The sequence below is a fragment of the Lycium ferocissimum genome, chromosome 10 (assembly GCF_029784015.1).
Source record: "Lycium ferocissimum isolate CSIRO_LF1 chromosome 10, AGI_CSIRO_Lferr_CH_V1, whole genome shotgun sequence".
Classification (NCBI taxonomy): domain Eukaryota; kingdom Viridiplantae; phylum Streptophyta; class Magnoliopsida; order Solanales; family Solanaceae; genus Lycium; species Lycium ferocissimum.
The window spans coordinates 23,635,991-23,648,015 of NC_081351.1; the positions used below are offsets into that span (position 1 = coordinate 23,635,991).

Consider the following 12,025-nt stretch of genomic DNA (forward strand, 5'->3'; position numbering starts at 1 on the left):
ATGATCCTTGCCTTCATGAGTCTTATTTTATAATGAGGGTGTCGACTTACAGTAATAAGAGTAAACTATGTTGAACCATGTCCCACTCGTATAGTATAGCTAAGTTCCAAAAGTGATATCTTATCCATCCCCATGTACGTCTATGAGTACCCAAGAGTGAGCCTACAATTGTACTCCACGCAAATCACGCTTATGTCTTATTAATAGCTCAATACTCATGAAATTAGGTCCCAACGCCACGATATGCATCCATGATGTACTCATGTAAATGTCAAGTTGCTCATGGTCCCATGCCCCATGTCATGCTATTCACGTTTCATGCCATATGAATCACGTTCCCATGTACGCATGATCCACGTTGCGTCCTCCATGTACAATGCACCATGTCATGTCTGTTCTCTAAAGTAAAGTATCTTATATGAATAGTACCAATAATTCCTTTTCTCTCAGTCCTCTATAATTCGCTCACGCGAATGAGCAAGATGAGCTAAGGTATTCATAATCTTGATTAACAGCTAGCAAGATAATCAGAAGTAAGGTGCATTCCTATATTCAAATAGATATCTTCTCATGTACCCTATTGTACTTATCTCGGGAGTATTCTACTCAGATTCGACTTATTCATGTCATGCCTATGCTAGAGATTTATGAACACCTATGTTAGGATCATATTCTTGTTATACGACTCAAGTCTGTCGCATTCACCTCGAGTTACGCTTACATTCAAAGCCTAAGTCGTACTCCTATCTCATATTACCATGGTGACAAACGAGCATCTATGATCAAGTCTCTAAGTATCCAAATCCTACCCGCGCTTAGTATTCAACCCTCATGTTGTAACAATCATGTTTTCGACATTCAGATCCCATGTTACGATATCCATGTTTACACGTATCCGTATCTCATGACAGTTTAGCACTCATGTATTCCTGTCATCCAGTTTCATGTATTTATGTACCACGTCATGCGTCTCACGCCCAGGTAATCATTTCATGTTCGTGCCTATTTCCAGTACTCATGTCATTCGTGCCTACGCATTTCTTCCAAACCCCATGTATAGTAATCATGTAATCATTTAGCCAATATCCGTGTGTTGGCCAACTCGGTATTTATGTTAGATACATTCAAGATTGGGATAATCACGTTATGTCACATCATGTGTATTAAGATGCTATGTGAGTTGTGTGTTGGTACTTTAGTTAGTTGCGTACGTTTGAGAAATGTCGTGAGGTTCGGAATTATGAAGGAAGTCCTGCCATAAATTTTGTAGATTCCAGAGTCAATAGCGATTCTTAACCACTATTCATAAATCGAGGACAAATGTTTCATGATTCTCATTCATGTAGGTGCTACTCGAGTTTCATGTTCCCCATGTACATGTTTCCATGTAATCACGTATTCAGTTCTCATGATCCATTACCATGTTCCCACGTAACCATGTCAAGCTCGTACGTTTTACGTCATGTTTCTTTCATGTTTATGTATTCAAGCCATGTCCAGCCATGTTCTTAAACATGACCCATCATTCGAGGACGAATGATCCCAAGGGAGGAGATATTGTAACACCTCGTACCTTTAACCTAAGCTTTGACCATGATCCTAGACTTAGAGAAGTAGATAAAGGATGTGAGGATTGGAATTTTCTGTTCGGTTGTAAGATGGGAGTTTACGCCCATGAACAAGGATCAGTATTTCGCCTTACGGGTCGTAAATCAAGTCGTAAACCGTTACCACGCATTACGGACATTCTGGAATTTGACATTTTGATGTCACATGGTTAAATACGGACCGTATTTCGTTTTACGAACCGTATTTCAAATCGTAAACTGAAACCAAGAATTTCTGAACATTCTGGAATTTGACATTTTGATGTCACATGGTTAAATACGGACCGTATTTCGTTTTACGAATCGTATTTCAAAACGTATTTGGAATTTGGGAAAACTTCCTTCATGAAAGTTGTAGAGCTTTGAAATACCTTTCCAACGGTATATTACGCGGGGGTCAAACGGACATACGTGCAAAGAGTTATGGCCATTTTACTGAAGAGATGCAGTGTAGTCCATATGTCAAAATACGGACCGTATTTCAAAATACGGCCAGTATTTAACTGGGCCGAAAATCTAATTTTTCCAGAACAGTATATATTCATCCATATCAGTTCAAATCATTATTTTTCATTCCTTCAAGCCCTAGAACGACCTCCTACCCTCTTCCATCATCAAGAACACCAAGGTAAGCCTACTTTAATTATTCCAAGTTAATTCTAATACATATCCTTGTAATCTAAACAAGAAATCATCATTCCTAAAACTAAGGTTTTCAAGAAAACCCATCTCAAGGTTCAAGAATTCAAGATTTTGAAAATCTTCTTCAAAGCTCAAGTCTTTAATTCAAGTTTGGAGAGACTAAGGTATGTAGAGTTACTATCTACGTGTGGGAACATCATTGTTTCTTCCCCGCGCCTCACAATCCATAAATTATGATTCTATACTAAAACTAGGGTTTCTATACCATGCTTATGATAACCCTAGGTCCATGTCCATGATTATATTATGTATGAATTGTTATAATTCCATCATTGAGTTCTTAATATTTCTTTATGATTATTGAGAATCCGTCCGTAATCCATGAAAACCCATATCTTGCATTCCATGGGTTCTTGCATGCATGTTTTTAAAAAAATGCTTATTTCATGAATATCCTACATATCTACAAGTTTTCATGTAATTGTATTTTATAACTATGTTCATGCCATGACTCAAGATACACACATGCTAAATACAAGTTATGATTCATGAAAACCATGTACAAGTTAGTTATGATTCATGAAAATCATGTACAAGCAAGTTATGTTTCATGATATACTATGGCGACAAGTGCCACTATTTACATGTTCATGTTTTTGGGAGTTGCCTTAATTATCGAGGAGGGCTTCAGATAGCCTGAAACTACGTTGCCACCGTAGGATGAGGATTAATCCACTCATGTTCCGGATGATTCTCATAATGACTGGATCTTTTCATATTTTATTAAATCTCATGTTCCCGGCAAGGATCGAGTGTTCTGGTCCGGGCGGGATGCAAGCACTGAGACCATGGATCGGTTATAAGTTATTGCTCTCCTACTTATGATATTTTTACTCATGCTTTATATTATATATGTATTCATGTTCATGCTCATAACCAGGTTTCGGTTTCACGTTCGATTCTTATCTTTATTACTTTATGTCCCATGTTATTTCATTAGGTTGCTTTACATACAAAGTACATTCAATGTCGACGTCCCTTTATTGCCGGGGGCCCGCATTTCACGATGCGCAGTAATCGATTACGGACGACACATCCGCTTCCGTAGGACAAAGATTCGTATCGGCCTTATCGTGAGCCCCATCTCATTCGGGGTTTGGTCAACTTTTGTTTTATGATTAGTTACGCATCTAAGGTATTCCGGGGCCTTGTCCCGTAAGTATGTTTTCCGCCGACTCATGATAGAGGTTTCATAGACTAGATAAGTCGTTATGTTATGTCGACATTCGGATCGTATAGCCATTTTGGCTCATTCATGTTATTTCCGCACTCATGTTTAAACAGGTATTTTTATTAAGTATTATGACTTACTACGTTTTATAAAGGCTCATCATGCATTCACGTTCTATTCCGCTCATGTTATGCCTCATGATGATTCAGCAAGCCATGTGGTTCGCTCGGTCACATGCAGTAAGGCACCGAGTGCCGTGTTTCGCCCAGGCCATGGTTCGGGGCGTGACAGTTGGCCAGTTAAGATCTCTCACGTTCAAAAGATGAAAGTTGCTGAGATGAGAATGTTGAGATGGATGTGTGGGCACACCAGGAGTGACAGGATTAGGAATGAGGCTATAGGGATAAGTGGGAGTGACCTCGATGGAAGATAAGATGCGGGAAGCGAGACTGAGATGGTTTGGACATGTGAAGAGGAGAGACACAGATGCCTCAGTGTGGAGGTGTGAGAGGTTGGCCATGGATGGTTTCAGAAGAGAGAGGTAGGGGTAGGCAAGAAGTATTGGGGAGAGGTGATTAGACAGATATAGCGCGATTCTGACTTACCGAGGACATGACCTTAGATAGGAGGGTATGGAGGACTCGGATTAGGGTAGAAGGCTAGTAGATAGTAACGTTTATCCTTTCATATTAGTGGTCACTTTATCGCGATATAAGTTCTTGTGCTTTGATTTCTGCTACTATTTGTTATTCTGTATTTTGATTATCTTATTTTATCTGTGATAGCTAATCGCTTCCTTTTCTCGCTTCATCATGGCTTAGTCGCTTTAGTTATTTGCATTTTCATATCGCTTTGAATCTCTTGGCCTTATCTGACCTCTTTTTATGTTTTTATGCTTTTATGCTTTCTATTGAGCCGAGGGTCTTTCGAAAACAGCCGTCCTACCTTGGTAGGATTCAGGTCTGCGTACACTCTACCCTCCCGTACCTCACGTTGTGGGATTTCACTGGGTTGTTGTTGTTGTATTAGATTTGAGGAAAAATGTGAAAAATTTAAAGTTTGGTTTAACATAATTCTATTCGTCAAATATTTTAACAAAATATATTTGTTAGATTTTAGGGAAAATGTGAAAGAAAAACAATTAACATGATCAGGAAAATTCTATAAAATCCTAGAAATTGCACTATACAAAAAAAAAAAAAATTAGCATAAGGGATAACTCAAAAAGCTTCATCATAGACAAAAAAAAAAAAAAATATATAGTAGAAACTTCAAAAATTTGTTAAATCTTTGAACAATACTTTTTGTCAAATTTAAATAATCATAATTGATCAGGAGTATAGTTACTGAACTACTTTAAACCTACTCTCAAACATAAGGAGCATTTTTGTTGCTTTCTCATAGATTACTGTTGCTTGCATAGTGCAAAAGAGAGCATAGAACTAGAAACAACATAATATGAGTAAATGTCCCTAAATTCCTTTACCCTTTAGGGTTGGGAAATATCTTTTTAATGGGAACGATAACCTTTTGAGCCTTCATTTTTTGGTGAGGTAGCTAGAGAATTATAATTAGAGTAAATTACACTAAGAATATATACTACTTTTAAAAAGTAAACACTTAAACATGGTTGTAAAGTGAAAATACTATTCTAACTTTTATTTGTGTAAGAGCATTAACTGATTAAGTGTATAATTATGAAATATGAAGAATGTATCTACAACTACGTTATATTATGAGGATAGTTTAGTGTAATTTACATATTTTTTCTTAGCGGTGAGCTTGTCTATTCCAAAGCGTTGCAAAAACTTCACTTTCTATCGATGCATCCGACACATTTTTTACCATCAAATGAAGCACGTGAATAGAATAAAAATTTGCGTCCAAGGTCTTATATAAGTGTAACATGTCCAAATTTAATTTGTGCCAAACAACCAAAAATCTTCACTTGAGTAAAAGAAAGGGGTTGATCATACATCACTTCATAAAGACATTACCACTATATGAAATTCGAGTGGTATACCTTTGTAACAAATTGTGCATTACAAATATATATGCTCCAACTCAAGGGTGAGTGTTATAAAATATAATTAAGTCATACGAGGGATTCCAGGCTAAAAGTAGTACAAATTTTAAGTAGTTTCTCTTGCAATATCTGCACTGGTGTGAGAATCGTTATAGTGGTGCACAGTGCACAAACACATCTACTGGTGCTCGGAATTGTGCACGGTGATGGTGCACTCGTGCACGGGGGCTGCAGACACCGAGGCTTCTACAAAAACTGGTAGTGACCAGCCACTACTATGGATGTTGCTATCCTCAAGGTCCAGTTGAACATTCCTCAGCAACTTACAAGAAAGTAAGTATGCAAGAAGATAGATGATATCAACAGTGTCCCAAAAATGTGAAAATTTCCTTATAATCTTGTACAAGTTATATAAACAAAGTAATGAATTAAGCACATTTCAGGAATACAACAGTTTAACGCGATAACAGTTGAAATCTCGATTCAATCTAAGACATTCAATCTCCCTGTACAATACAGCACGATTGTATACACCGCGTTTTGGAAAAGAAGGAACCCAAAATAGATATAGAAATGTGAAGGGAATAGTGTCAAAGTTTCAAATTAAGATCAGGCAATGATGGTTGATCTGTCCTAGGTGGTGGAGCCATTGATACAAAATTTATATTGGGCCCCACATTTCTACCGACCCTGTCAACTTGCCGGAAGCTACCAGGCCAAAACATCTCCACTTCATCACCCTCCACGTATACTGGCACCCCGAAATAGCCTTGTTCGAATCTTGCCCCGCCTCTAATAGCATGCATTTGCATATGCCTTTCTTGTTGTTGTGAGACTCGTTGGTGCACGGAAGCATGAGCTTGAACACCAAGAGATCGATATGGAGACCCGTGAAGGGGGAGAGATGCCAAGCTGGCATACCTCTCAGATAACATTCCCATCCGCATCGCCCTCTTTGCCAGAGTCCTCTCCCTCTTATGCGCATTTTGATGCCCTCCCAACGCCTGCGAGCTATAAAACTTGCGCCTACAAAAATTGCACGAGAATATCCTCGATACCCGTGCAGCTGGAGGATCCGGCACTACTTCACTGCCATTCTCAGGATTGCCCTTCAACTCGGCATTGAAGCCGAGAGTCAAATCAAGAGTTACCGGCTCTGACTCCTGCTGAAGATTGAGGGAATTGGTTAGGCAGGACGAATTGGTGGTGCTGTCCTTATACGGATCGGGAGAAATTTCTTGGGCAGAAATTTTGGAGGCAACTTGGCTGCTGCTGACTTCGGACTCATCTTCGGATTCAAGATTGAAATTCCGAGGCTTCATGTTGCTCGGAAAAATGGGGTACGGATTTAATACTTAGGTAATAACAGGTCGAGTAATAATTACTCGATGATGACTTCCGGTCCTTGATTGACCTGCAGGTACAGTAGAGTAAATGATTCTCTGAATGACAAAATAATCTCCCCTGCCATGGGTAGGACGGGTCTCAAAAAGAATGAAAATTTGCAAGATAATCTCAAAACAAGTTCTTTCCCGGCTTATCATTAATATGATTTCTTTGAAGAAGTCCATGGACTAGAGTAATCTATAGGATTAAAATGAAATCACATAGATATGCAATCAACATAACAATATGTGCTACAGCTCAATGAGAATTTTGATTCAATAACCTCTAGAAGAACATAGATCTCATAGGTGATTAGCTCAATCTCTTTGCTAGATTATCAATTCACCATATTTGCTAGGTATAAATGAATTATAATGTGATTAAGTTCCATGCTTGGACAATCGAAACGCGCATTTCTCTTCAAACCATACCTAGAAAGTGCTCCAATGACCGCCTCAGAAAGCCCGAAAACTTGATGATTCTTGTCTTTTTCTTTCATCCTCACCTCGGGACTACTAGCAACAAAATGTTTATCAATCCCTAGACTACAATTTACAAGAACTCAAACTATGTGTAACGATTACATGTTAGATCACTACATTCTTTTAAATCGTCCAGAATGCACCACATGGAAGCGGAAAAGTACCGAGGTGGTGCATTCTGGACGATTGAGGCCTAGATATCAGAAAAAGATCAGTCTGCTTTCAGTATCCAATATTGAGGTTATTATGTACTTCAACTTGTTGCTAACATAAGATTACAGAAAGCCTGCGAGTTGCAATTAATGCTCTAGGGCCAAATTTTCCTCAAATCAACTCGAGGTAACAGTCAATAAAAGTCAGTATCCCTGTGCCTGTTGTAAGCTTAAGAAAACATATTGCTTGAATTTCTCTCCTAAATAAATTATTAACTCCAACCAAATGTGAGTTATAGGAGAGAACAGAGAATATGTGTAGTATTGCTTGATCTTTATCTTCTTTTCTTTTAGTTTGCAAATCTCACTAGTTTTTCTTTTCGAAGAACCGGTAAACAAATTGGAAAGACACAGAAAGAACAACTAACAGGAGAAAATGTCAAGACATGTACTTGCCATGTTTGTTTTATGTTCGACATAAATCCTATTTGTATAAATAACCGACACACTTCTTTCCACGGAAGTTTGAGGATAACTGTAGGTCTGTGGCTACTTAGGGAAACTCCAATCCCCCTGTCTAGGCATCTACCTCATCCCGGTCACAAGGAGAGGTTCACTATGATTTTTTTTATTTTTATTTTTTGGGGTTTTGGTTGTTTTTTTTTGGGGGGGGGGGGGGGGGTTACGTTCTTTTACCCGAAGGAAAAAATGAAATGCATAGAGAACATATCCTTTACTTGTGGCATCAGGCATGCTCCTCAGATTTACGGATTCTCATGGGGGCTGAGACTAGAGAGTAAAAACTGCTAGTCCTCTTAAAGTCAAGTTTGTGTTCTAATGCAAAATGAAAAAAGAAATAGTTCTCTATATTTCCTACCAGCATAGGACCAAATGTAAATGTATTAACATGACTAAAACATATCCCTAATTAATAGGTATTGCCTATATATATCTTTTTTATATTATGCTTTTCATGTTTCATAAAATTTCAAACATACTGGAAAGAAGAGCATAATTTCACTAATGCACTCTCTCTTGTTATGCTCAATTTCAATCCAATTAGAAGAACGAATCAATTACTACACTTACTTTCCTTAAATCAATTGGCTAATTGACAATACAACAAAGAATCTAAAAACCTTCTATTCTTGACTATAAAACTTCAGAGTGTTAGGACTTTGCAGATTTTTTTTTTTTTTGATGACCAAGAAATCCGTCTGGAGCGAGCCCTTTGGGCCAAACACAACCTTCGAAACTCGGTCTGATAGGTCTTCCCCTCTACCCTTCTCCACTTAAATACTAGAGTTAGTTCGCCTGGCGCAACGCTCGAACCTGTGACCTAAGACACTAGGATTTACCAAATATTAAGATGCACAAACTTTACTCTCTCAATTGACTTCTTCAATCCAACCAAGTTTGTTTTCCTTTGGTGGGATCTTAATCTTATCAAATACATATAATAAGCTCAAGTTAACTATATCAGAGTTCAAAATTTTGCACAAAAAGGAACTTAAAGAAGAAAAAAGACAATCCTTCAGTGTAGTTCATTTTTCTCCTTTTACTATATAAATATTTCTAAAAACAGAATTGTACACATACACCTTGATTAACTTACTAAAAGTCTGAAAAACTAATACTAATATATATAAGTTCCCAAATGATTAAATCAGATAATCAAGAACCATATACAAACTAGAAACAGCCACACATCAAGAAAACTAAGAACACAAAGTTCCAAAATTTACAAACAAATAATACCAATTCATATAAAACTCAAAACTAGTAGACACTGCTAGAAAGAACTCTTAGATCATTTTATCATCAACAAAAAAAGAGAATAAAAATCAAGAAAAGAAAAGGGAAATATCAAATAAGGATCACTAGTTCATATATGAAAATTAAAACAGAAATCTTGAAGAAAAAAAATAGGAGAAACATACCCTTTTTAATTGATGAAATTTTCAGGTTTGAGAGCTATAGAGTAGGTGAAATGACAAGACTTTGTTCTTCTTTTAGTTTTTACTAAATATGGTGAGGAACAAGAATAAGAAGAGATAACAGAAAAAAAGATGGAGATAAGATCATTTTAGAAAGAGAGAGGAAAAAAAGGAAGGTGGTGGGATGTCAGAGAAAGTCAGAAAGGAAAGCAGATAAAACACATAGTAGTAGTTAGTACTATAACTATGTGAAAGTTTTTTGTTCTTTCACAATCATAGCTGAAAAAAAGGCATTAACAATATGACAGAGGAAAGAGTGGGGCGTGGGGGTGGGGTGTGGCCCGGGAGCGGGGGTTGAAATACAACAGACGTGGATCTAAAGTTAAACATAGTTTGAGTTTACCAGAAATTTTGTAGCTTTTGTTAAAATGTTATATATATATATATATATATATATATATATATATACACACACACTAAATATCTATAACTATTTAATTGTAAACTCATAACTTGTTCGGATGGTTGTTATATATTGTATTAGAATATATTGTTATTTTAAAAGATATAATATTTACTTTGATTATTACTTAAATTTTCTACATCATATTATCAAGTCTATCGTATATAACCATTAAAAGTATATTATGATTTGGTGTGGTTGCATCGTTAATTTATTTTTATTTTCATCGTGCCCGTACTTATTATTTAATAATTTTAATTTACAACTCACTCTATATCTTTTATAATAATTCTACCTCGTACCCTACTTTTTTGTTATCTCTTTAAACTTATTCTTCAAATTGTTAGTGTGCGACATTATAAAACAGCAAAAAATAATAAAATCTATCCCAAACATTATATTCACCAAATGATACAGTATAATGCAATAAAGTATGAAATATGTAATAATAATCTAAACAAACTGTTAGTATCCTATATTAACTTAGGTTACTATAAAAACATGACATAGTACTATACTTTGCACTAATTTTTTTTTTTTAAAAAAAATAATAATAGCTGCAAAAAAGGCATTAACAATAAGACAGAGGAAAGAGGTGAAGGTGCGTGGGTGCGGGGAAATAAAGTTTATAATAAAATAAGTTTTAAGTGTAGTACAACAATAAAGGTCCCCACAAGAAAAAGAGAGAAGAAAACTGAATCCTTACATCAATCAATAAGTTAGAGCATAAGATTCTGTTCACTTTTTCATTTAGTAACATTCAACTACTGGCCTTTCAGCCAGTTGAATGGAAACCCATAACATTTCTGTCCTCATCTACTCTATTACACTGTTTATTTATCGACTTAATACGTCCACGGCATTAAAGTTATCGGTAAATTTTATTGAAACACTCAAACTACAGTTTATTTCAATTGAGTAACTGAAGACAAGATGAAGTGTTTACATTAGACACTTCCTAAATTTTAGAAATTTTTTTGAGCGTGTTTTCAAATGTTTATTAGGTAGTTAAATTAACTTTATAGATGTATCATCCCTTTTAGCTATACACATCAATCTCAATTCGAACTGGCCTGAGATTTTATGGTTTATTGAGGCTAATGCGTATAATTAAAGGAGGTGATATATTTTAAGTGGTTAACTTCTTTAAGTAACAGTTACTTGAGAACACAGACAAAAGTTTTGCCAAAATTTAAATCAAAAGTGTCTGATACGAACACTTTATCATGTGTTCAAATACTTAATTAAAATAGGCATAAAACATAAACAGACCCTCATACTTGCCAGCTGAAGCCAAATTTAAGGGCTTAGTTATGTATTATGCCATTAAAATAAGGCGTAGTTCAAAAGTCTAAATAAAATTTGGTGACAAGTTTAAGAGGTTGCCGATATATTAAGCCTTATTTATTTATTACTTGTAAGAGAACAAGAAATTGTGGAAGTAGGGAAATAGAAGAGAGAAGTAGACCACATCGAGAACTGAACTGACACGCACCCTTTTGGCCATAAATTATGTTTCTAATATTTAAAGAATATTCTAAATAATAAGTATTTGTTTAAATGATTTTTTTCAAAACATAATTAGGAACTTTTAATAGTTCAACATATTAATGTAATTCCACACACTCTATTTATGTTGTATGCTTATGACTTATGAGTATTAATGGTGTTTGTGGACTGCATTGATCTTTGGAAAGTGATTTACATAAACTCTAATTTCCTCAATTAAATAAATTATAGACCTTGAGAGAGTTTCCTCAATTAAATAAATTATAGACCATGAGAGATGAATAGGGAAAACGACAATATATTTATTGGGTATTGATTATTATAAGTTGGGATGTTATTACTGATGGGTTTAACCCGTAAAATTATAGAATCGAATTGTCGGATGGCTATAGCCAAACTGTCCTTAAACTGTTGCATTAAATCGAGTATGATGAGCTCGTATTGATTTAATGAGACACGATTGTTACATAGATTGTGAGTTGTGAAGAACACAAGAAATTGAATTTTAGCTTGGCATTTTTGAGGTAAGTTAAGGCTAACTTATTAAATTGATTTTTCAACTATATCATGCATATACAAAGTATTTGACT

The 12,025-nt window shown here is 35.8% G+C and overlaps 1 protein-coding gene across 3 annotated transcripts; it reads right to left on the bottom strand.

Moving 5' to 3' along the window:
* Positions 1 to 5,395: 5,395 nt before the first annotated feature.
* LOC132032888 (zinc finger protein 4-like) lies at positions 5,396 to 9,677 on the bottom strand. Of its 3 annotated transcripts, XR_009408620.1 has the most exons (3): positions 9,467 to 9,677; positions 6,029 to 6,920; positions 5,396 to 5,828 (listed from the first exon to the last, which is right to left on the bottom strand). XR_009408620.1 is itself a non-coding variant. In XM_059422672.1 (2 exons), exon 2 carries the CDS (start codon positions 6,826 to 6,828, stop codon positions 6,097 to 6,099), a length of 732 nt encoding a protein of 243 aa, XP_059278655.1. In that variant the 5' UTR covers positions 6,829 to 6,970; positions 9,467 to 9,677; the 3' UTR covers positions 5,873 to 6,096. The 3 variants fall into 3 exon arrangements, 2 of the variants coding, with proteins under 2 accessions (XP_059278655.1, XP_059278653.1); XM_059422672.1 differs by lacking the exon at positions 5,396 to 5,828 and having other exon boundaries at positions 5,873 to 6,970; XM_059422670.1 differs by lacking the exon at positions 5,396 to 5,828 and having other exon boundaries at positions 5,873 to 6,920; positions 9,467 to 9,676.
* Positions 9,678 to 12,025: the final 2,348 nt, after the last annotated feature.

Bases quoted from the DNA above. Each gene is read 5' to 3' on its own strand.
- LOC132032888 (XM_059422672.1), bottom strand. From the start codon at position 6,828: ATGAAGCCTCGGAATTTCAATCTTGAATCCGAAGATGAGTCCGAAGTC.